A 23,696-nucleotide genomic window follows, 5' to 3' on the forward strand; every position below is an offset into this window, starting at 1 on the left:
CCCAGTTTGCCAGCCTTGCTTTTTGCATCTGTCTCTGACTTCCTCACTTCTCGACAACCCCCACTTTCAGAAACTGTCAGGCGGGCGTTGCAGCGCGTTGGGCGATTCTCGCGGAGCTGCTCCCACGCCGACGCGCCTTGCGCTTTTCTTGTTTCCATTCCTCCTTACCCCATTATTTAATCGACATCTAAACCCAGTTCGCCGCAATCATGGCAGACTACGACGAGACATACGAGGAGGACTTTTACGATGAGGCGGACGAGGGCATCACCTCCGAGGATTGCTGGACAGTGATTTCGTCCTTTTTTGACTCCAAGGGTCTGGTCTCCCAGCAGTTGGACTCATTCGATGAATTCATTTCCTCAACAATGCAAGAGCTCGTGGAGGAGCAAGGCCAGGTGGTTCTCGACCAGACTCTCCCCCCTCCGAAGACGAAATCGAGCCGATCGTTGTGCGCCGTTATGAGCTTAAATTTGGCACTGTCATGCTTTCGCGCCCATCCGTTACAGAAGGCGATGGCGCGACCACGATAATGTTGCCCCAGGAAGCTCGTCTACGAAACCTCACCTACGCGTCTCCACTTTACCTCGGCGTCACAAAGAAGATTATGGAAGGTCGTGAGAAGATCGGCAAGCCCACCGACGATGATGATAATGAGGGCGAGAGCGACCCGAAGACCCAAGGCACATACCTCGAATGGGAAACGAAGCAGCTGCCCCAGGAGCAGATGAAGGAGGAAACAGTCTTTATTGGAAAGATGCCTATTATGCTGAAATCTAAATACTGTATCCTCAAGGATCTGAACGAATCGTCACTTTATGCTTGGAACGAGTGCCCTTACGACTCCGGCGGTTACTTCGTCATTAACGGCAGTGAGAAGGTTTTGATCGCACAGGAGCGCAGTGCGGGCAACATCGTCCAAGTCTTCAAGAAGGCACCTCCCAGCCCGACACCATACATTGCTGAAATTCGAAGTGCGGTCGAGAAGGGCTCGCGCATGCTTTCGTCGCTTACTTTGAAGCTTTTCGCCAAGGGTGACAGCGCCAAAGGAGGATTTGGCCCGACTATTCGCTCGACGCTTCCATACGTCAAGGCCGATATTCCAATCGTCGTCGTTTTCCGTGCGCTGGGCGTCGTTTCCGATGAAGATATCCTCAACCACATTTGCTATGACCGCAACGATACCCCGATGCTGGAGATGTTGAAGCCGTGTATCGAGGAGGGCTTTGTCATCCAGGACCGTGAAGTTGCCCTGGATTTCATTGCCAAGCGTGGATCGTCACAGTCAAACCTGAACCACGATCGTCGTGTGCGCTACGCCCGGGATATTATGCAGAAGGAATTGCTGCCTCATATTTCGCAGAACGAGGGAAGTGAAACTCGCAAGGCTTTCTTCCTTGGATACATGGTACACCGACTTCTTCAGTGTGCTCTGGGTCGTCGTGATGTCGATGACCGTGACCACTTCGGAAAGAAGCGACTCGATTTGGCTGGTCCGCTTTTGGCAAGTCTTTTCCGAACTCTTTTCACCCGAGTCACGAAGGATCTCCAGCGTTACGTCCAGCGATGCGTTGAGACCAATCGAGAAATTTATCTCAACATTGGTATCAAGGCTAGCACATTGACCGGTGGATTGAAGTATGCTCTTGCTACTGGTAACTGGGGCGAGCAGAAGAAGGCGGCTTCCGCCAAGGCTGGTGTGTCCCAGGTGCTGAGTCGTTACACATTTGCCTCCTCCTTGTCTCATCTGCGCCGGACAAACACCCCCATTGGCAGAGATGGAAAGATCGCCAAACCTCGCCAGCTCCACAATACTCATTGGGGTCTGGTCTGCCCGGCCGAGACACCTGAAGGTCAAGCTTGTGGTCTGGTCAAGAACCTTGCATTGATGTGCTACATCACTGTTGGTACACCTGCTGAACCTATCGTGGATTTCATGATTCAGCGGAACATGGAAGTTCTCGAGGAGTTCGAACCCCAAGTGACGCCTAATGCAACAAAGGTGTTTGTCAATGGTGTCTGGGTGGGTATTCACCGGGATCCTTCGCATCTTGTTACTACGATGCAGAATCTGCGTCGACGAAACATGATCTCCCATGAAGTCAGTTTGATTCGTGACATCCGTGAACGGGAGTTCAAGATCTTCACCGATACTGGACGTGTCTGCCGGCCACTCTTCGTTATTGATAATGATCCCAAGAGTGAAAACTCGGGCGGATTGGTCCTTAACAAGGAACACATTCGGAAGCTCGAGGCCGACAAAGACTTGCCAACAGACATGGCACCAGAGGAACGCCGCGAACAGTACTTCGGATGGGATGGCCTGGTGCGTTCAGGAGCAGTTGAGTATGTCGACGCTGAAGAAGAGGAAACTATCATGATTGTCATGACCCCTGAGGATCTTGAGATCTCTCGACAGCTCCAGGCTGGCTACGCTCTGCCAGATGACGAAACCAGCGACCCCAACAAGCGTGTTCGGTCGATTCTCAGCCAGCGTGCCCACACCTGGACGCACTGCGAAATCCACCCTAGTATGATCCTGGGTGTTTGCGCTAGTATTATTCCGTTCCCGGATCATAACCAGTCGCCGCGTAACACCTATCAGTCTGCCATGGGCAAACAAGCCATGGGTGTGTTCTTGACGAACTTTTCACAGCGAATGGAGACCATGGCCAATATTCTCTACTACCCACAAAAGCCTTTGGCCACGACTCGGTCGATGGAGTTCCTGCGTTTCCGAGAGTTGCCCGCCGGTCAGAATGCTATTGTCGCTATTGCAACTTACTCCGGTTACAACCAGGAAGATTCCGTTATCATGAACCAGAGCAGTATCGATCGTGGTCTATTCCGCAGTCTCTTCTACCGTACCTACGCGGATACTGAGAAGATGGTGGGACTGCAAGTTGTTGAGAGATTCGAGAAACCCATGCGGCTTGACACCCTCGGCATGCGCAAGGGTACTTATGATAAGTTGGACGAGGACGGCATCGTCGCTCCCGGTGTGCGTGTCTCCGGAGAAGATATTATCATCGGCAAGACCGCTCCGTTGGCTGCTGATGCAGAGGAGCTCGGTCAGCGCACGAAGGCACACACAAAGATTGATGTGTCAACGCCCCTGCGTAGTACCGAGAACGGTATCGTTGACCAGGTGTTGATCTCCACTGGTAACGACGACTTGAAGTTCGTCAAGGTTCGCATGCGTACTACCAAGATCCCCCAGATTGGTGACAAGTTCGCTTCTCGTCACGGTCAGAAGGGTACCATTGGTATCACCTACCGACAGGAGGACATGCCTTTCACTCGGGAAGGTGTCGTTCCCGATCTGATTATTAACCCACACGCCATTCCGTCCCGTATGACCATTGCTCACTTGATCGAGTGTCAGCTCAGCAAAGTTTCGGCTCTTCGTGGATTCGAGGGTGATGCTACTCCTTTCACTGATGTCACTGTCGACTCAGTCTCGCGTCTGCTGCGCGAGCACGGCTACCAGTCGCGTGGATTCGAGGTGATGTTCAACGGCCACACTGGTCGCAAGCTGGTGGCGCAGGTCTTCCTGGGTCCCACCTACTACCAGCGTCTGCGCCACATGGTGGATGACAAGATCCACGCTCGTGCTCGTGGTCCTACTCAGATTCTTACCCGCCAGCCTGTGGAGGGTCGTGCCCGTGATGGTGGTCTCCGTTTCGGAGAGATGGAGCGCGATTGTATGATCGCCCACGGCGCCAGTTCTTTCCTGAAGGAACGTCTCTTTGACGTTTCCGATCCGTTCCGTGTTCATATTTGCGACGATTGCGGCCTGATGACACCAGTTGCGTGAGTTTTCCAATCCCCACTTTATGCCTTTTCGTCGCACAGCAAACTAACTGTCTTTATAGGAAACTGAAGAAGGGTCTTTTCGAGTGCCGCCTTTGCAACAACAAGCACCGTATCTCGCAAGTGCACATCCCCTACGCTGCCAAGCTGTTGTTCCAAGAGCTGGCCTCCATGAACATTGCCGCTCGGATGTTCACCGATCGCTCTGGGGTTTCGGTGCGTTGATTTACGGTTGCTCAATTCTTTCACATTTGTACTTTAATGATCTTGCTGGAAAAATGCGCATCTGCTTGGCCTGTTTCGCGGCGTCTCGGAGGATAGTTGGCCATCGCATTACAATCACCGGCCTTACATATTTGAATTTAAACACTTTATGTGTGGTTTTTTCCATCGAGTCGTAGGCCAGTAATGAACAGTAATTCGAGTTGATGCTCCAACACAGTTTGACATGTATACCTGTTTTATTGTAATGTGTCTACCTTCCCACGTACCCAGGAATCAACACCCTAGTAGTAGACCCCAAGCGTTGTTTGAGGGTGTCTGTCTATTACAGACAGGGCTTTTATAGAGCGTTGTATGTAGTGATGGTCTACAAACATAAGAACCTTTCATCTACAGTGCACATGGACACAGGTCATATCTCATTATTCATTGGTATCGCAGAGTAAGACCTAAACCAAAGCATGAACAATTGTCTGTTCACGACATCGGGCGATGTTCTTTGGTTAACGAGATACCGTTTTTCATCTTGGTCCGGCCTCCTTTGGATCCAGGAGGCTCAGGACAGATCTTGTCATCTTATGGCTTGTGCTGGTCAGACCTTGACCGGCTCAAGATAAGCTTGTCGGAGTCCACGAGGCTGGATGGGATCCAGGGTGGATGTTGTCCACATCGAGATATTGTCGATGGCTTCTCTTCTTCTTCTTCTTCTTCTTCTTCTTCTTCTTCTTCTTCTTCTTCTTCTTCTTCTTCTTCTTCTTCTTCTTCCTCCTCATTCTCCTTTAATTCCTCCCCTCTCACCACATCATCCTCATCCCCGCCCAACCGCAGCACGAAACCAGTCCACCCGCGGCCCGGGCTGTTTTTGGTAAATTTATCGTTTTTCAAAAAATCAAAACAAACGCAATGACCAAGTCTCACCAGACCAGAACATGTCAAGCGCAAGAACAAAAGCAAATACCCTAGCAAGTTCCAGGACCCGAACCTGCCACCAGATATACATCTACCGACGGACAACAATTCCCTGACGACGAACAGCATTGCGAGCACGGGAGTACTCCTCATCACTCTCATACTCAGACTCAGAGCAGCTATCATCGGAAGACTCAACGTATCCACAGCGCGAACCACCACAGTCAAGCTTGACACGGTCACCCTTGCGAGTGATACCGTAGCGCTCGCAGCGACAGTGAACAGGCGGGTCACTCATAGACGAAAGCGACGAAGGCGAAGTGGAACCAGACGAGCGCGACGAAAGAGACGACCCGGCAGAGCTGGGCGGGCTATTCGAGTACGAGTACTCATCAGACAGACGGGAGCCGGCGAAGCGACGGGTGAGGTCGTCGACGGTGGGAGCGAAGTCCGCTTCGCGGAGCTGGCGGGAAGCGTAGTGCTTTGTTGGCTTTGGGTGCTGAATGCGCGAGGGGGACAAGGCGCGGCCGGTTGCGATGTTTCCGCGGCTGGTCTTTGGTGCGGAGGAGCGGCTGGTTGGCTTGCCGCCGGGAACATCGAGGATGTTGAGCTTGCGGCCGGTTGTGGGCTCCACGGTGTATTCGACGGCGGGGTCGTGCGAGACGTGGTATCCGTCCATCATGTAGTAGTACCAGTAGCGGCCTCCGAGTTGGAGCATGGAGGTCTGGAAGCGGAATTTGCCGACCCAGGCGCCGGGCTTCCCTTCGCTGGAGAGCGGGATTTGGCGTTGGTAGTTGTCCCAGGAGCCGACGAGGTGGACGGTCTTGACGTTGGACGAGGTCCGGAGGGAGAACTTGAGTTGAACGGCGGCCATGATGAATCAAATGTATTCAAAAAATAAATGGAATTTAAAAAAATTGTCGTACGAGATCAAGATCAAGAGTATCGTATAGTTAGAACAACCTAAAACTGCCGGAGTTTGGGTTGTCACGTTGATTTGGATATTGGACTCTTTGATCTTTGGGGGAACCGGTCCGACAAAGAAGAATAATCGAGCGAGATTATATTAAAGTGAGTTTGTTGTAGATATCTGTTAAACAGCGAAATCAAGTCGACCGGCGACAAGGTAAGCTGTTAATAGTTGTAAAATTCGAGGAAATCCGTAGCAAGGCAAAATCTCTCAAAGAGCACAGCTCGTTTGAGGAAAAGGTAAAAAGATTAGAATAGTATAGAAGATAAATAAAGAAGAAAAAAAAAAGTCCAGGCAACCAGTGCTCAGGATCACTCGAATAAGGCAGATAAACACAACAAACACTCGCTGAAGAAAAAAAAAGAGAAGAAATCCGCCTCGAGGTGGCTATGGCATTCTTTTAAGCAGAACCCATCTGGCAGATCTGGCTGTGGGCGGGTATTCGACGATGTTGGTTGGTTCGATGCAAGTTGCACTGTGATGTGCTGCCCTCACGGCGGTGGCCAATGGCTGCCCGCGATTTGGCGCTGACGCTCGGACCAGAAGAGGAGAGAGTTTTTCTATACGAAAAGGCCATTGTCCAAGCGGATTCAGGCATTTGACTGAAGAAGTTGTCAGCCTCATGAATTGTGGAGGGGTGGAGGGAGGGAGGGGTATGTATTGTCGTGTCTAGACTGTTGAAGTTGAGAGCCTTGGGAGATGAGATTGGACTCTCTCCACTCTCCCACCTTGCTAGGCTGGAGATATATGGGAATACGTGTCTCAGGCTCTCAGGCCATACTCCGCACAGAGGACACAGGAATTTCAAAGGATCCTGGTGTCCATACATGTACTCATGTACTGCGTACTCCGTACTCCCCGATATTGGAATATTCCGAGAGACGTCACCCGGCCTTCCTAATTGAAAATGCGCCGAGACCAGGAAGCGGGATGAGGTGCATTAGACCTAGTCAATCAGAGGCAAGCTGACAGGGATGCTGACAGGATATGAACAAGGATAGGGACAAGGGTGAGGTATCGTGCCATGTGGTGAAATGCCGACTTTCCCTTTCCGCCTTTCCGACTCGACACGGCACTGCCCAGATGGTTTGGTCTGCCTTTATCTTCTTACCATTCCCCTTTTCGAAGAACAAAGAGAGGGGGAAAAGAGTCACTTCAATCTAGGACTTGCGACCGATGGATTCCTTATTGCCCCTGATTGGCTAACTCCTTCCCACAACAAGGTGGGTGAAAATATATAAGGACAATGGGGCAATCGTAAGGTCGTTGGTCAGTCCATGAGTAGTTGAAGCACTAAAGCTGGAAAGAGTATTGTATGCGTTTTGATCCCTGACATTTTGATCCCTGAAGGGTTCTTTTGTCTGGCCTACCATGTTAAATAATGGGTTTCCTGTTTTCTCTTGAAATTGAAATTGCATTGTTCTTTTTTCCCTTTCGAGTACTTCCTCTAGGCATGGAAAAATCAATCGAGATTGTGAGGGAAGCCCTATGATCCAATTGATGGCCGTCTAATATCAGTTATAGGACCCAGCTTACTATGACCTTGGACGCGACGACTATGTAGATAGTGACTTTGCCTCGTGGGTATATCCACCGGGCTCCTATCAATCATTCTAACCTGGTCTTTAGTGAAGCAACTTCTCTATCATCATCCATCTACAGGGGAGTGTTTGAGAATGGAAGACGGTATGCATATGTTAAATTCTTCCGAGGCCGGATCAGATATTGACAAGATATCAGGTATCAGACTGTGATGAGAGAGGGTACATCTTGGTACATACCCCCCATAAACTCGATCATACCCCTTCTAATCTTCATCCAGGTGTCCATCTGACGAGCAGCAGTTTGAGAGCTTAGAAGCAGGGTGCGTTTGGCTACCACCAACAATATGCAAGCTAACTCGGCCAGTCACCTACTCTGCGTACTTCTGGACGCCAATACCGACAACAACCAAGCAGCCTCCACAATGATGGGCATGATACTAACAAGAAGGATAGTTCACGGGTTAAATTCCAAGGGAAGCACAGTCAAACTTGTCGGATATAAAAAGAGCCTATGACTACATGTACATATATAAAAGGTCCGCGTGGAAGATTTCAAAATACACAGGATCACAAATTGTTGGATGTCTCAGGCATCACATATAGGATAGAACTACCTGCCTACTCTCTCTCTCTCCCTCTTTCCTCTCTTCGTCGACCCCAATACATACAGTGCTTCCTCTTATTGTTTTATCATCAGTATCGTATCTCCATGAAAAAAAGACCTAATAGACTATGGCTTCAGAGCAATAAATATCCCTCTAATGAAGAGTGCGTCCCGGATGTGGAAATAGCCGGGCTTATTTTGAGTACTTGGCTTGATTCAAAGTGCATATGCTTATTCTCAGGAGAAATGGAGTTTCATTAAACTCATGGCCCTAAATGCGGGTCTTCGGTTTATGTGTGGTAACGTTCTTCGGCCTAAGGGAACTCCGAATTAGATATGAATCGGGTATGATCATGCTTCCCAGAGTGTGGGAGTTCATCTATGTATGACAGATGGACTCTTAGCTGTAAATATTTGCGAGGAAACATGTCTTTTGGAAGCCTGAAGCTATCTATTCTCCGCAATGCACAGCTATCAACCTATCCTCTTCAGTACGCTAATGGAACCCCGTGGTTGATCATGAAGAGCAGCTCCAGATGACCCGGCTTGATTACATGCAGGTTCTGTATAAAATCTCCAAGGGACAAATTGTGCCTACCCAGTCCACCTGAAGGGTGCCGGTCTCAGTAATGGATTGCTCTGTTGCATTATACAGACATGACTAGATCCCGAAGAAAAAGCAGACAGGGTGTTGCTACATTCCGTGATTATTTATTAGCAACTCCCTTTCTCATCCTAACCAAGGAAGAACAAATTCCTAATCTATACGAATAGTCGGAGGAAGAGAAAATCTTGTGGATCAAGCTTCGTCAGGTGAATTGCAATGCTGACTCTAGACCTGCTGGAAAATTCCTGCGTCGAAAGATATAGAGCGAGCCTAAGCCAGAAGCCTATAACCATTCTTCTGTCCAAGAAATTTTTTGTTAAACTGATTGGCAATCTCTTTCTTCTATACAAAATGAAGGCCGCTCTATTCTTCCTTGTTCTTGTGAATGAAGCCATGGTGCTAGCAGCCCTAGCCATCGAGTTGAACAACGATGCCCCTCCCTCAAGTGGATGCTATCCATTGTGAGTTGACACATACTTTACTATCCCTACCGATTTATTGACAATCCTATAGGGCGGATCCTCATTGTGGTGTTGCTGATACCTTCTGCCAGTGCAGAGATGGTAGGAGCTCTATAACCCTTCCATACAATATATCGAATGAAACGTTCTCATATGAGCAACAGGTCATTTTTAGCTCATCAACCGTGCAGCAGGCGGCTGTGACCCTCCAATGGGCTATGTTGGCAGTTCGGTGGGGTCACTTCCTGTTTATCACTGCAAGAAATAAATGGTGATGAAGTCATATAAGAGTTCCCCAATATTCGAGTGGCAATCTCTTGATATTATGACTGAAAGGGTCATTATGTTACTATTGAATTTGGTTATGCTATGCAGCAGTCTCAACATCTTTCTCATCTGCCTCCACTGGCCATTATTGTAATCCCTTTCACGATTACAAACGGTGGAATTCATTCGATAATTAATCAGCAGACTTCTTTGGGTCATTGATATTGAAGTAGGGAACTGATACTGAATACTCAGCACATACAGGTATATATCGTGATCCGATTCAGAATACCTAGGCGAAGTAATTACAACGGGCTTGATTATATCCATTGCTGGCCTCATAGATAATGCTCCAGAGTTACTAATGCTTATTAGTATAGTTACAATACTAATTGTTTCTTAGTAGACTAGGACTACACGGTTCCGTGTCTACTACTAGGACAAAGGAGATAGGTCTCTAAAGAAATACATACAACGAGAGGTCAATTTTGGTCATACCAATGGGAAGCTTCTGATATAATGTACTTAACAATTATCAACCTGTTGTACAAGAAGTTTGGCCCTCTGAAGAAGAATCTGGCTTATTTTGTCATTTGGACTCTGCAGAAAAATAGTGATGTTCAGGGGTATACGAACATAGCAGCTCCATAGAACCACGCAGGTTTCATCGAATAAATCAGATCTATCAAATGTAATTAATTCTACTGCCTAAATTAGTGCCTCATTGTTCATTTTTCTTGACGCCCTCCTCTCACTTCCAGTTTAGTGGGGCTTTTAAAGTTTGCTAAGACCTTTGAGCCGCACATGACGGCTCCACTCCAGGGTCTCCCCAGACTTTCTCATCAACCATCACCGATCTGTCTGTTTATCCGTTTCTATCTCTCCCCATCAAATTTGATCCTTTTATCTCATATTCTTTGCCAAGACAGACTGATAAGCACCACCACGTCGTGAATCTCCACTTGTTGGCCTGCACGTTATTATTCACTGATACCTTCACATCTTCAAAGCATCGCCATGCCTGAGACACCCACTGAGCCCACATCTGAGCCCCCGACTATCGCTATGTGCAATGAGCCTCTCCAAGAAAATTACGAGCTTCAGCTTGGTGGCATGTCTGATTCTCTCGCCGCGGTCAGTCTGGATGTTGAACACAAGGCCAAGTCCGACTCATCGGCTCCTGGGGTCCCTGACAGTCGCAGCGCTATCGAGTTGAATTGTTCATCTCCTGACAGTTCCGACTCATCATCTGAGGGTGAATCTGAGACATTCTCCTCAGATGGCTCCAACTCGTCCTCACCTAATAGCTCATCCCCCAACAGTCTTCAAACGGCGTTTCCAGACAGCAACGTCTTGAAGACAGGCGATTTGTTCGACGATACCTCCAAGGAAAACCAAAATACTCAACTAAGCACGGCATGGGACGCGTCTTTTCAGTCTGATTCCGACGTCGAAACCGTTGTTTTGTGGAACCCTGCTGCCAAGAATGACTGTGACATGGTCTCTGTTGATGACCCCAAGGTAGGCTCGAATCCTCAACCAAGTATCCCCTGGGACACATCTTCCCAGTCCGATTCAGACGCTGACACCGTTATCTCGGGGAAGCCCACTGCTAACGATGACGCGGACACGGTCTCTCCCAATAACTCCGGCGCCGGAGAGTTCGGCGCTGTATCTGGTGATTGCATCAAAGGGTATCCTGATGTCAAAAAGAGCGCCGCGTCGGATTCCAGCAGTGACGATGGCTCTGACTCGTCCTCTCAGGATTGCTCCGACACATTCTCTCCAGCCGGCCCCCGCGCTCTCTCGCCCACTAGCTCTACATCATCGCAAGCCGCCCTCAACGTCGATGATGATGATGACGATGATGATGAGCCAACCCACCCTAAAGGATCCCACAATATTTGTGCATACGCTTCACCTGTTCAAGATGGCCGTCGCATCAGGACCAGCTGCGATAGAAATGATGACACTGGTAACTGGCACGTTGAACCGGATGGATTTATCAATGAAGCCAAACGCGCCGGAGGACCATACCTTTGCTGTTTCCCGGTCACAATGCAAAGATTGAAAGACAATGACCCTCTGGTCGACATTCTCGAGAATTGTGTCTTCATGCGAAAAATAATATCAACTCTCACTGAACACGATATCGACCCAACCTCGATGAAGATTAGGGAATGCCAGAGCAAAATTGACTTTTTCAATTTGAGGCCGACCTTTATCATATCTGCAACTCGTGACACCTTTGATGACTCTTGGATCCTGGCTTGTCGCCAGATCTGGAGGCACTTCTCCGACGCCGGCCTTGGCCAAGTCAATGTCGAAATATCAGACCCGGAGATTTACACACGTTCCCTGTGGCCAATTCAAAGATCTGATCCGGTTGGCTCAGTTCACGACGAGTTACAACGCAGGATGGTAGCCGAGATTAACCTTACGGATATCTGCGCGATTATGACAGTACATGTGGGAACGACCCAGAAAAGAGAGAAAATGCCAGTGGCTGTGCTTATGCTCGTACGTTATCAGAGCAATCGAGACTGGCGCAATACGAGGGATCTAATTGTGAACATTCTGGATGACCTAAATCTTCCAATGGTAGGGGTCCTCATCACCAAGGGCCAAGTTTTGAGAGGGTGAGCCTACCCGAGGAAAAGCAGGACATGGGCTATTGAGACGAGCTCGGGAGGAGACAATCACGGGCCAGGAAAGATTGCCAGCACTACATGGGAATCATCATATTATCATTATGTGCCTCGCTATTCATTCGAGAGTAAAGAAAATGCCTTGTTTACAATATGATAGGCTTCTGAGAACCTAATGCATGCTGAAATAAACTCTTTCCCAATATATGCAAAGATAGATGGACTTTGCAGGCTCATTTAATTGACCCGGCTGATGTGAACACATATGTCATAATCAGGATAGATGCGGACAAGCGAACGCGAGATGCGGAAAAAAAAAGGGAAAAGGAAAAAAGGGCAAAAGGCGAAAGGCAAAGAAAGATGCTGTGGGGGAGACCAGATGTACATGGCTAGGAAGTTCCAGAGCGATCCATCTTCAGTCGCACGTCGGTAGCTTTGGTGATTTTCTTGATGTCTTTGACGAGGACATCAATGGGCGTGAAATAGGAGCATGTGGACTCAAATCCACTGTTTGAGATTACGCCACCGATCAGCATACCAACGACCACATGGGATTCTGTGAAGACAAGAGCGCCGGAGTCACCACCTTGAGAAAAGTGGAGGCCGGTATGAGGGAAGATGGACTGTTCATAAGTGACCCTCGTCACGGACTCTCCATCTTTAATCTCATGCTTAAGATGAGCACTTAAAAGGATACCTTTTCTCCCCTTAGACAGGCCGGACCGCTGTCCGTGGATGAACAGCGGTATGTCGTCCAGGTTTACCGGGATTGGACCTTCTCGGAGGTGATGACCGTCAGGAGTCTAAGATAGAGAAGTATTAATTAGTACTTGCGTCAGATAAACCAATACAAAAAACATCTTACAATATTGTCGCCGACTCGGTCAGAGGGAATCTCAACCAGGGCCCAATCCAAATTTGAGCTTTTACAATCATTGGTGGTCCTAAACCCGGAGGCAGCAAAGACGGAGCCGAAATTGGCTCGGAACTTCTCCATTTCTCGGAGAAAGCTCTTTAGCTCCGAGAGGTTCTTGGTTATACCAAGGAAGGTCTGCTCTGCTCGTCGGCCTAGTTGTCCCTGCAGACCTTCACTCACCAAGTCGCAGAGACGGGCATACTCCTCATTTTGCTCGATGCCGCAAATCTCGTCTCGCACGGACGCAATCTTGACTTTGATTGCGTTTGGGCTGGGATTTTCGACTTCAAGGCGCGTCCGCAGGTTATCATCTGGTGCAATGCCTTCGTCCCGCCAAACATGCACCCTGGCGAGGAACTGAGGATCCATCCCTTTCTCACTAGGGTTTACGCAGTGGAAGCATGTCAAACCCACAGTTAGATACTCCGCCTTCCCGGGCATCTTCAACTCGAGAAGCCCACCCAAGGTTCCCGAATTGTGGGCACCTTTGAGAGCTATACTTTCGCCAAGCATGCATGGCACCTGCAAGACTCGACGATCTAGTTCCTTGCCCATCAAATCGTATGCCCCCCGGGCAAGCCTTCCAGATACGAATTTGACTGCCACTTTCGACAGCTTGTGGTCGTCAAGCAGCCTCTGTATATTGGAGACTGAACTCTCTCGGTGGTGTGGTGGCTGCTTCGAGTCACAGATAACCAGCACAGTGGTTGTGCTATTCATGGGATCGGGACCTCGACGCACACAACTACGCATACCCCTGCGTGGTTCATGTTGCGCACAATTGTGCGCAATATCATAGTCCATTTCCCACATATGGGATCATCTTTTCGCACGGGGAGGATCTTGGTAGGGGGAGAATGCGTCGGGGCCTTTCCTTTTGCGCTCGTCTTGTAGCCCTGTGACCTATAGTCACGTTGGCTAAGGTCCTTTTGCATCTTAGAAGGTGGCATACTGTGTGCGTGTGAGAGAACTGATTTGCAAGAGATCTGAAATGGAAAACAAGCGTTTCTTGAGTGCTGATGTAGATAGCACGGGAGAAGGATGTGGTGAAGGAACGGCTAGAAGGTTACTGGAAGGAACGGCATGAAAATCGATTAAGACGATGGTTGAAACGACGACTGGAAAGACGGTTGACACGGCGATTGAGAAGGCGATTGGGAAGGCGATTGGGAAACGGTTGGGTGTACAGAAAGAAGACCTCTCAAATGATGTCTGAGACCAGTAAAATGAGAAAGGTATGTGCCAGTAGAGGTCTGGAACAAGTGCAAGGTGACCAGGAAAAGGTCCAGGACTTCGAGAAGGACGAAGTCTCCAGGAGTCAAGTGTTTCTTCGCAATATCAAAAGACCTTCCGCAGAGGGTTAGTAGTCGAAGAGGTTGATAGTTAAGGAGGCCTGATCCTCGAAGAGGCCCGAGAGTCGAGGAGAGTTGAGACTTGAGACTTGAGACTTGATCGGTATGGTTTATTTTGATGTTAGGATGAGACTCTAGTGATCCGTCCACGATAGAGGGTTCTCTTTGGATGACAAAAAGCAATATCACGTAACTGCTTGAGGGGTCTTCTTGGAATAGCACTCCCCATGGTTGTCAAACGGAGAGAAGTACAACGAAGGTTTTGGGTTGTTATGGCATTTATCTCAAGCTTGTTTCGTTCCTCGAGAGTGATATCTTGCAACTCTACTGGAAGGACAACCTTGGAATACCTACGGGGCTACATAATTAGTTTTTTCTGCACGTCTCCTTTACATTATTCCAGTGGCCACTATATTCAAATGCAATTCTTCGATTCTAGCTGGCGACAAAACTAGTTATTATGTGCTAAGCCCCGGTTGGCCTCTCAAAATGAACCAGAGCACTAAGAATGAAAATGACGAACGATTCACCTTTAGCCGAACATCGGTGGCTTTGGTAACTTCCTTGGTGTCTTCGAAGAAATTCCGGAGACCTTGGGCGTTGTTCGAACCCCTGACGCCGCGTACACGTGTCCGAAAGCCGGACGGTTGTCGTTTTTGAAGGCTTCGATGTCATCAAGAAAGTCATTGAGATTGGAAGGCGTATCCTTCATTCTGGTGTACGTTCGCGCGGCAGTCCGACCTCATATGGATACCATGTCCCCCAGGAATGGCCATTCTTGGCAGATGGGATCATTCCTCGATACCGGCAAGTACTTGGCGGTAGGGTTAGGCTCCGGGCCTTTCGGGGCCTCCCTTGACCTTGGGGTCTTTGTCTTGTCATATCGATGGCCTTTCTTTGACGGCCTAGGGTATCGCATGGTGGATGGAATGCGAGGGTGAAAGTTGACTGGGAGGATGGTCAAATGGAGACCTATGCTCACGAAGAAGATCGCAAGTAGTTGCAAGTGTGAGAGAGCTCAAATGGTTGCAAGAGGGAGAGATCACAAGTAGTTGTAAGTGTGAGAGAGCTCAAATGGTTGCAAGAGAGATACCTTGTAAGCCACGAGCGCGAGAGAGCTCAATCCCTTACGAGGTGAGGGAGCCTCGAAGAGGTTGTGAGGAGTTTAGACTGAAAAATGTGATAGCAGAACGGGTGAAATGTCGCCAGAGAAGGCAACGGACTTTGGGAAAGACAAAGTCAGTTGGGTGTTAAAAGAGAGTCGATAGTGAATGATAGTTGAGAGTTGATAATCTGACCTGTTATCATGAACCCCAGGTTAGAACTTTCTGGGTGTAAAGCTCCCTGTAAAGGAGACATTCTAGAAGTTGAGATATTAAAGCTTACATATGTATACATGGAGAAATTCATTTTACAAATTAAGCCTTCTTTTTTCCTTTTCTGCTGTCTGCCCAACACACCGAGAAGAGGGATAAAATAGTTATATAACCAGACATCTGAAAAGTGTACCCAAGGAGACTCGAAAGACTACCAATTAAGACCATTATACGGCCGACTATTCTTGCTCCATCTCAGGCCACCAGCAGTACTGAAGTAACTCTTACAGGATTTCCACTCAGATTCAGACTTTGTAATCCTTAATCTCTCGCTTGTCGCTGGTACTACTGTTATTACTCTCCTTTTCTTGGAGTATTGGCTCGATGGCGACTTCTAGTTCATCCTAATCGGGAGAAGAGGTTATGGTGTTGTTCGGTGAATATTGAGAGTAAGTAAAATCAGTAATTAGAAAGGAAACGTAGAGACCAAATGACGAGCATAGTATATGTAGGCATGATGATACCCTCGCTTATTAGCACTATAACGTTCTCACAAACAGTTTTGTAAAACAATGGTTATAGGTATGTATATCCCTGCAAATCACCCACCAACGCTTAATACACAGTTTATTATATGGTTTCTGAAATATGGTTCCTCTTCTAAAGTGTCAAAAGTTATAGACAGAAAAGTTGTCTTGTATGGGTTACACTTACTTGTTTTCGCCTGTTACTACCATCTAGCTACGAAACTCAGAAGCGGGGAAGATAACGAAGAAAGAGAATTATTAAGAAGATTAAAAGCACTACTCAAAATGTAGTAAGAGGGTCATAGCAATGACAAGGCGGCATAAGCCGCGACTATCCATGGATTCTTGTAGTAGGGGTTCAAATAAATGTTGAATGTTTCAAGGTAGAGGAGCAGACGTCCATACTTCGGATGTTCATGGCGCCGATCCAAAGATGAGTCATCAATTAGTCAGCATACCTTCGACTTCAACCAATTTGTCCCCTATGTTAGGAGTCGGAATATCGACGCGAGCAAAGGCCAGGCGTTCATCTGGTCAATAAAATTTGAGACAATAAAACCAGCATTCGAGCAAGCGCTTACATCGAACCCGGTTGAGCTGCCAATCACTCTCTCAGTATCCCGATAGTCCTGCGACCGAATACAAAATGGCACACGGTGCGGAGGACTGCGCAACTGTCCTGGACCAGTTCGTCCACGACGTGGCAAATCTTCCGGCTGAGATCAACCACCTTATGGAGGAAATCCAAGCCAAGGACAAGGTTATGCAGGAGTGCCGCGCTACAATCAACTCTCGTGACAGCAGCATCCAGAAATTCATCAAGCTGAACGGCAGTTTAACACCGAACCCGAAGGAAGAACCATATAGCAAGACTATCCTACAGAACATGGATAAATCCCATGAGCTGCAGAACGAGAAGATCCAGCTCAGCGAGAAGGCATGCGTCCTCCTTGATCGCCAGATCAAAAGACTCGACGTCCGCATCCGCGACCTAGTCAACGAAGGTCTCCTCTCCAACGACCCCCCTCTCCCTTCCCTATTCGACTCGAAAAACAAATACCGCAACCCGCCTAAGATCTTCCTCCCTGACTCCACGCCCTCCGACTCCCCAGCCTACTCAACTCCCCTCAACCCGACTTCCGGAAACGCGAATCCCATTCTGGCCGCTGCACAGCGCTTGAACCAGTCCACCACTCCCCGCCCCACTGGCTCTGCAGCCCAGCTCGGACAAGTTGCGGCACGCAGCTCCGCACCTGCCACTCCGGCCGCCGCGGCCGTCGTACACCTCCAGCAACGCCAACGCGAATCCTCCGCTGGGGCAGTGGACAGCAAGCGTCGCCGCTTAAACCCATCCCTCAACACCCTCCCTGCGGCCTCTTCAAACCTGCGCCAGTCCTCTATGGGCCCTGGTACACCGAAGCCCGGTACACCGGCAGGCAGTCGTGCAGGCAGTGCCGGCCCCCGTTCTAGCATCGGCACCAAGAAGGCACTGACCAAGAAGGTCGCGCCACACCAGCAAGTCAAGAAGCTGAAAACTGCCAGCGGGAAGCCGATCAAGCGCTCTTCCAGTGCTAGTGGTCGCATCAAGATCTCGAAGAAGTCTCCCAATGGAGAAGGCGATGAGGATGATGACTCCATGCTCAGTAGTGCTGATACATCGGACTCGGACAAGAGTGATGGTGTTGCTGAAGATGATGTCGACGATGAAGATGAGGATGAGGGCAATGAGGATTCGAAGGTCTATTGTACCTGTCGCACTGTTAGCCATGGGGATATGGTGGCTTGCGACAATGATGAGTGTCCCTATGAGTGGTTCCACTGGAAGTGTGTTGGCTTGACACGCGAGCCAGTTGGGACTTGGTACTGTGATGAGTGCAGACGCACTCTGGGCAAGTGATTCTCCATTCTCTTCTTTTTTCCTATGATCTGTATGACGATTGATATACCCACGGCGTTTGAGAGGCTTTTACGGTGTTGGTCTGGACTGGACAAAAGTATCTACTTGTTACTAGTTACACTGCATAATTTCGAATCTGTAAACGGAATAAATTTCATATTCTGCCTATTCTAGACAAAAACTGATGCTAATCCCCAAGGGAGAACACAAAGCAGAGATTCCCCCCCATGTACCCATTCCCAGCTACAGCCAAGCGTATGTCCAAGCCGTGCCCATTCAGCGCCCAATATTCCCAGGGTCGCCTGTGAGCCGGAGCCTAACCAAATCAAGTCGAAAACGCCATCGCTATGCACATATCCCCTTTTTTTGTTTCTTCCATGCAAACATGTTGGCACACGGGCGCACACAGTACGCCGAAAGTCAGAAATCAGATATTCGTGGAACAGCCATTGCTCGCCAATCCACTCAGAACCCAAGCCCATTGTTCAGCCAGGGATCGAAGTACTCGCAGGTCTCGGGGCTCACTGCGCCGCCTGGAGCACAAAGCTTGAACACTGGGCACTGGCCGCAGGGGGCTTCCGTCATGCCGTTCTTCACGAGGTGCTTGTTTGCAACGGAGAGATCGTCGCCCTCGATGGGCGCCTTGCGGGACTGGTTCGCTTTGACGGCTTCGGGGTTCTTGAGAGATCTGTACCACTCACCGTTGCCTAATGCGACGAGCTTGTTGTCGTAGCAGAGCATTTCGAGGAGTTGCACGATGCTCTCTTCGCCGAGACGGACCGGCGTGATGCCGCTGTCGTTGACGGCAGAGGTGATCTGCGCCACGGTCGGGTATCCCGTGTAGCCGTGGGGGTAGGGGAGGTAGGTTTTCTCGTCGGACCTGACCTCCGCTTTGCCGGAGGCGGTTTTGATGCGCTTCTTGCGGTCTGAGGCCGGAACTTCGTACCAGCTCTTCCGGCTCACGGTGTACTCGATGTAGCCTGCGACGCTGTTGATGAAGTTGGCATCCAGTACGCCGTCTGTGAACCAGGCTCCTCCGGTTACTTCTTCGCTCGGAGCAAGCCCGGCCAGCATGTACATCTTGCGGCTGGGGTATTTGACATTGTGGAGGGATTTGATGTAATTCTTCCCTTCGAGGGATTTCAGGCATCGGTCAAGGATCGACTTGTGCAGGTTCGTGCGGTTTCCGATGTGCCGCACCCAAATGCCTGTTCGTTCTGTGGAGTGGATGACATTGTAGACCATAGCCTCGTCCGGGGTGAGGTTCCGGAGCCTGGAAGGGAGGAGGGGTTAGTTATCTGCATTATCAACAGAGCGATGCGTTCAATTCCTACTTCTCGGCATCCTCGCGGTCAATCAGCTTCCACGTGAGCTTTCCATCTTTTTGTAGAAGTCGGAAGAGATTTTGATTGACGAGGCTCTGGGTGCATTCTAGCAGCAGCGCGACGTCGTTCTTTGGGATCACTTTGAGATTGAGGAAGTCGTTCTGATAGAACAGATGATCAGGGTCAAATTCATTCACGCATGCATCATAGAGCTTGGAGGCAAGCTCGGCCACTTGGGACCCCGCGGAGGCCATTGTTGGAGATGCGACGGAGATATCAGGCAAAATCAAGGTTCATTCGAAGAGGCTCGTGGTTTTTCATGTCCAAAGAAGGATGCTAGAGCCAGGGAGTAAGTTAGAGGACCATGGTGCGTCGATGTCGGCAAATTTGAGTCACGCTTGAATCACACATGGTGTTTTTTTGGCGACTTTTTCTCGGCGGGGACTGGCTTTGACTGGAAAGGGTTTAGCCCCGCGGAGCTTCAATGTCAGCGCTAATGCCTAAGGTGTCTGAAACCTGAGGCTTAATTAGTTGCTGCCTGAGGCGGTAGATAGCAACGGAAATTTCGAGAAGCTCCGGCCGATTGAGCTCATGACCTCAGCACTTCCAGTTCCCTGTGCTCTTGTTTTTGATCTGCATTTCTCCTTTTTCTGAGCAACTTCGCATATCATTCCAAAATGGCCGACGCTTTGAAGGCAGAGGGCAACAAGGCCTTTTCTGCTAAGGACTATTCTACTGCTGTGTATGCGCTACCCCACCTTTTAACATTGTGACTCCGTCAAAGCAGAGACTGATAAAAGACTAGTGAGAAATTCTCTCAGGCCATTGCCATCGAGCCCGAAAATCACATCCTCTACTCCAACCGCTCCGCTGTCTACTCCGCCCAGAACGAATATCAAAAAGCCCTCGAAGATGCCGAGAAGTCCACCCAAATCAAGCCCGATTGGTCCAAGGGCCATGCCCGCAAGGGTGCCGCATACCGTGGTCTCGGAGATCTTTGTATGTTATCCTAGTTGCGCACAAAGTGACGGAACAAATTGCATTGGGACAAAGTGCTAACTGACGGCAGTGGCGGCGCACGATGCCTATGAGGAGGCCCTGAAGATTGAGCCTGGCAACGCACAGGCTAAGTCCGGTCTGGAGGCTACTCAGCGCGCCATCAATGCGGAGGCTACCGCAGATGGTGTCAGTGGAGACCCAACAGGAGGTCTCGGTGGGATGTTCAACGACCCGGCTCTGTTCCAGAAGCTGGCCAACAATCCCAAGACCGCCTCCCTACTGGGAGATGCTGAGTTCATGGCTAAGCTGCAGAAGATCCAACAGAACCCTAACAGTGTCGGAGAAGAGATCCGCGACCCGCGCTTCCTGCAGGTCATGAGTGTGCTTCTCGGTATTGATATGAACTTTGGTGGCGAGGGAGCGGAGCCCCCTACCCCCGCTCCTAAGCCCAGCACCTCGCAGCCCAAGAAGGAGCCCACCCCGGAGCCCGAGCCTGAAGACGAGGAGGCAATTGCCAAGAAGCAGGCCAAGGAGGCTGCCGATGCTGAGAAGAAGATCGGTAACGATTTCTACAAGAAGAAGCAGCTCGATGAGGCCATTGAGCACTACACCAAGGCTTGGGAAATCTTCAAGGATATCACCTACCTGAACAACATTGGTGCTGCCAAGTTCGAGAAGGGCGATTACCAAGGCACAATCGAGACGTGCCAGAATGCTATCGAGGAGGGCCGCGACTTGCGCGCCGACTTCAAGCTGATGGCCAAGGCCTACACCCGCATTGGTTCTTCATACGAGAAGCTTGGCGACCTCGCCCAGGCCATCGAATTCTACAACAAGTCGCTCATGGAGCACCGCACCCCTGATACCCTGACCAAGCTCCGCAACGCCGAGAAGACCAAGATCACGAGCGAGAGGAACGCCTACATTGACCCTGCCGAGGCTGAGAAGGCCCGCGAGCTCGGCCAGCAGAAGTTCCAGGAAGGCGACTGGCCCGGTGCCGTTGACGCCTTCACTGAAATGACCAAGCGTGCCCCCGAAGACCCCCGCGGTTACTCCAACCGTGCCGCAGCCCTGATCAAGCTGATGGCATTCCCCGGTGCCGTGCAGGACTGTGACGAGGCCATCAAGCGCGACCCCAAGTTCATCCGTGCCTACATGCGCAAGGGTGCTGCCCTGATCGCCATGAAGGAATACAACCGTGCCCTGGATACCTTCACTGAGGCCGCCGACCACGACGACGGCAAGAACGCCCGTGAGATCGAGCAGCAGCAGCAGAAGTGTCTGGAGGCCCAGTTCAGCGCTCGCGCTGGTGAGACTGAGGAGGAGACCATGGCTCGTATCCAAAATGACCCCGAGGTAAGATCAGATATGCTATGAACCAGATCATTCAGCTTGAAGTATACTAACTTTTCTTCTCTAGATCATGGCCGTTCTTCAGGACCCCGTTATGCAGAGCATTCTGCAGCAGGCTAAGAGTGATCCCGCTGCGCTGCAGGAGCACATGAAGAACTCGCAGGTGCGGATGAAGATCCAGAAGCTGATGGCTGCTGGTGTTATCCGCATGGGGCGGTAAATGCTTTGAGGTTGTAGAGCATTCGAGGGATTTGAATACGAATTGACACGATATATCTTTGCCAGCATATTTTTTTAGTTCTATATTGCTAAAATTCCATCCTCATATTCATTGTGATCATGTAGGAGTAGCGGTGTTTAGTAGTGAGCCAGCAGTAAGTCCATAGTTGTCTTGTCAAGACTGTGCCTTCGACTCCTTGCTGCAATTCCGGTAAATACAATGTGCGAGATGCAGTTGTTTATGTTGCAACTGTATGAACCGAGTTCTCGTAAAAATATATATTTCAGCCGGAATTGACTTGTGTGTCCTCCGTACTCCGTACAGTATATACAGAATATAGGGAACCTTGGAGAACCTTGGAAGCCATTAACATTCAATTCTTGTAAAACATCGGCCCCAGCTCGGACCCGCGAACTTTGAGAACTTTGCAGTTCGAAGAAAACGAAAAAGACAAAAAAAACGCCACATAAAGTGGGCGAGTGGGGAGTTCCAGTAAAGAAAAAAGAGAAGATCTTACCGAACGTTATCTACCAATCATAACATCACCATTGGGGAACTCAATTGGATTTTATTTTATATTGTTGCACAGGACACAACATATGTACATAATATGGAATACAATATACAACATACGGAGTACGCAGCTGACTGGGAAATAACCTCTCAGATGGTGCAAGTCTAGGGGATGTGATATGATAGATCAATTCCTCATGCAGCACTTTGTCTATCATGGATAGTCCAAATATACTTTTTAGTATTTCTGCTGTACGGAGTACTCCGTATAACTTACGTAGTCCAGAGAGGTTCCCGAGGTCGACCAAACCCATTCTCCATATCCCAAGAACATCTTTGGTGGAGATAGCTTGGCCGATCTCCTAATCGGGAATAGGGCACGATGGTCCGATGTGGCGATGTGACGGGGTCTTTTCATTGCAGTTTGTGGATGCGTGCCACGTGTACCTCGAGATTGTTGAGTCTACAGTACTTATGCACTGACGGAGGAGACAATTACATACCATACTCCGTACAAAGTACAAGATTCTATATGTAGCATATCTCGTTGCCTAAAAGGTGCCTAGGTAGGGCTGGGATTGCACTACTCTATATTGTACACATTCGAAAATGACGATCCCCACAAATACAAAGGGGAATTGGACCCAGATACCAGGATATAATTTAAAATAACCCTAATAAAATGGACAAACCCATGGAAGAGGAATGTATCATCCCGATTGACCCTCTGTGGCTGTGCTGAAAGCTCGGGTCGAATCTAATAGTCGAGTTTAGTCTCTTAGGTATTCCCCTGATCCTCTACTATTGACAGATCCTGATTATATTAGACAATTGGACACAGAGTCCAATGTTAGAGACTAGTATATCCATAGACTTAGAGACTTATTGACTCTCAGACGTATACCATAATAGCACAGATGTACTGGAGGAATCTGATACAGGTCCCGACGTACGTCACTGATCTTCGATCGACCTCGGAGTTTCCGATCTCCCCTTTTTTTACCCTTTTTTTACTATTTCCTTTCTTTTCTTTCTTTCTTTTCTTCTTATTGGATTCTCAATTATCATCAGGATTAATATATAATAATTTAAATAGTTTACAAAGATATAAAGTGTGTAATGGTAATATCCATTGTATGGTAAAAAAACCCAGCCACAGTTCCCCTTGACTTGACGCAAGCGGCTGGGCAGAGAACCCAAGCTGTGTCTTTGGTCCACTCTCCTCTCTATTTT

At 49.1% G+C, this 23,696-nt stretch overlaps 10 protein-coding genes across 10 annotated transcripts; 6 read left to right on the forward strand and 4 right to left on the reverse strand.

Annotated features, from left to right (window-relative positions):
- Positions 1 to 209: 209 nt before the first annotated feature.
- Positions 210 to 4,127, forward strand: N7489_001483 (DNA-directed RNA polymerase II subunit RPB2; the record flags this gene model as incomplete). The annotated part of the gene is made up of 3 exons (XM_056707238.1): positions 210 to 398; positions 443 to 3,813; positions 3,876 to 4,127. 3 exons carry the CDS (start codon positions 210 to 212, stop codon positions 4,036 to 4,038), a joined length of 3,723 nt encoding a protein of 1,240 aa, XP_056571540.1. The 3' UTR covers positions 4,039 to 4,127.
- Positions 4,128 to 5,035: 908 nt separating this feature from the next.
- esdC (GTP-binding protein EsdC) lies at positions 5,036 to 5,818 on the reverse strand (the record flags this gene model as incomplete). The annotated part of the gene is made up of 1 exon (XM_056707239.1): positions 5,036 to 5,818. One exon carries the CDS (start codon positions 5,816 to 5,818, stop codon positions 5,036 to 5,038), a length of 783 nt encoding a protein of 260 aa, XP_056571541.1.
- Positions 5,819 to 7,367: 1,549 nt separating this feature from the next.
- N7489_001485 (uncharacterized protein) lies at positions 7,368 to 7,884 on the forward strand (the record flags this gene model as incomplete). The annotated part of the gene is made up of 4 exons (XM_056707240.1): positions 7,368 to 7,388; positions 7,439 to 7,494; positions 7,544 to 7,600; positions 7,737 to 7,884. The coding sequence occupies 4 exons, from the start codon at positions 7,368 to 7,370 to the stop codon at positions 7,882 to 7,884; spliced, it is 282 nt and encodes a 93-aa protein (XP_056571542.1).
- Positions 7,885 to 9,020: 1,136 nt separating this feature from the next.
- N7489_001486 (uncharacterized protein) lies at positions 9,021 to 9,405 on the forward strand (the record flags this gene model as incomplete). The annotated part of the gene is made up of 2 exons (XM_056707241.1): positions 9,021 to 9,130; positions 9,183 to 9,405. 2 exons carry the CDS (start codon positions 9,021 to 9,023, stop codon positions 9,403 to 9,405), a joined length of 333 nt encoding a protein of 110 aa, XP_056571543.1.
- A 1,009-nt stretch (positions 9,406 to 10,414) lies between these two features.
- N7489_001487 (uncharacterized protein) lies at positions 10,415 to 12,040 on the forward strand (the record flags this gene model as incomplete). The annotated part of the gene is made up of 1 exon (XM_056707242.1): positions 10,415 to 12,040. The coding sequence occupies one exon, from the start codon at positions 10,415 to 10,417 to the stop codon at positions 12,038 to 12,040; it is 1,626 nt and encodes a 541-aa protein (XP_056571544.1).
- Positions 12,041 to 12,434: 394 nt separating this feature from the next.
- Positions 12,435 to 13,911, reverse strand: N7489_001488 (uncharacterized protein; the record flags this gene model as incomplete). The annotated part of the gene is made up of 3 exons (XM_056707243.1): positions 12,435 to 12,848; positions 12,911 to 13,673; positions 13,703 to 13,911. The coding sequence occupies 3 exons, from the start codon at positions 13,909 to 13,911 to the stop codon at positions 12,435 to 12,437; spliced, it is 1,386 nt and encodes a 461-aa protein (XP_056571545.1).
- Positions 13,912 to 14,845: 934 nt separating this feature from the next.
- Positions 14,846 to 15,025, reverse strand: N7489_001489 (uncharacterized protein; the record flags this gene model as incomplete). The annotated part of the gene is made up of 1 exon (XM_056707244.1): positions 14,846 to 15,025. The coding sequence occupies one exon, from the start codon at positions 15,023 to 15,025 to the stop codon at positions 14,846 to 14,848; it is 180 nt and encodes a 59-aa protein (XP_056571546.1).
- Positions 15,026 to 16,802: 1,777 nt separating this feature from the next.
- N7489_001490 (putative PHD finger domain protein) lies at positions 16,803 to 18,053 on the forward strand (the record flags this gene model as incomplete). Its single annotated transcript, XM_056707245.1, has 1 exon — positions 16,803 to 18,053. One exon carries the CDS (start codon positions 16,803 to 16,805, stop codon positions 18,051 to 18,053), a length of 1,251 nt encoding a protein of 416 aa, XP_056571547.1.
- Positions 18,054 to 18,518: 465 nt separating this feature from the next.
- Positions 18,519 to 19,632, reverse strand: N7489_001491 (RPC34 RNA polymerase subunit family protein; the record flags this gene model as incomplete). Its single annotated transcript, XM_056707246.1, has 2 exons — positions 18,519 to 19,326; positions 19,388 to 19,632. 2 exons carry the CDS (start codon positions 19,630 to 19,632, stop codon positions 18,519 to 18,521), a joined length of 1,053 nt encoding a protein of 350 aa, XP_056571548.1.
- Positions 19,633 to 20,055: 423 nt separating this feature from the next.
- sti1 (Hsp90 cochaperone STI1) lies at positions 20,056 to 22,039 on the forward strand (the record flags this gene model as incomplete). The annotated part of the gene is made up of 4 exons (XM_056707247.1): positions 20,056 to 20,120; positions 20,184 to 20,377; positions 20,448 to 21,733; positions 21,798 to 22,039. 4 exons carry the CDS (start codon positions 20,056 to 20,058, stop codon positions 21,948 to 21,950), a joined length of 1,698 nt encoding a protein of 565 aa, XP_056571549.1. The 3' UTR covers positions 21,951 to 22,039.
- Positions 22,040 to 23,696: the final 1,657 nt, after the last annotated feature.

The sequence above is a fragment of the Penicillium chrysogenum genome, assembly GCF_028827035.1.
Source record: "Penicillium chrysogenum strain IBT 35668 chromosome Unknown utg000001l_segment0_segment0, whole genome shotgun sequence".
NCBI classification, from domain to species: Eukaryota; Fungi; Ascomycota; class Eurotiomycetes; order Eurotiales; family Aspergillaceae; genus Penicillium; species Penicillium chrysogenum.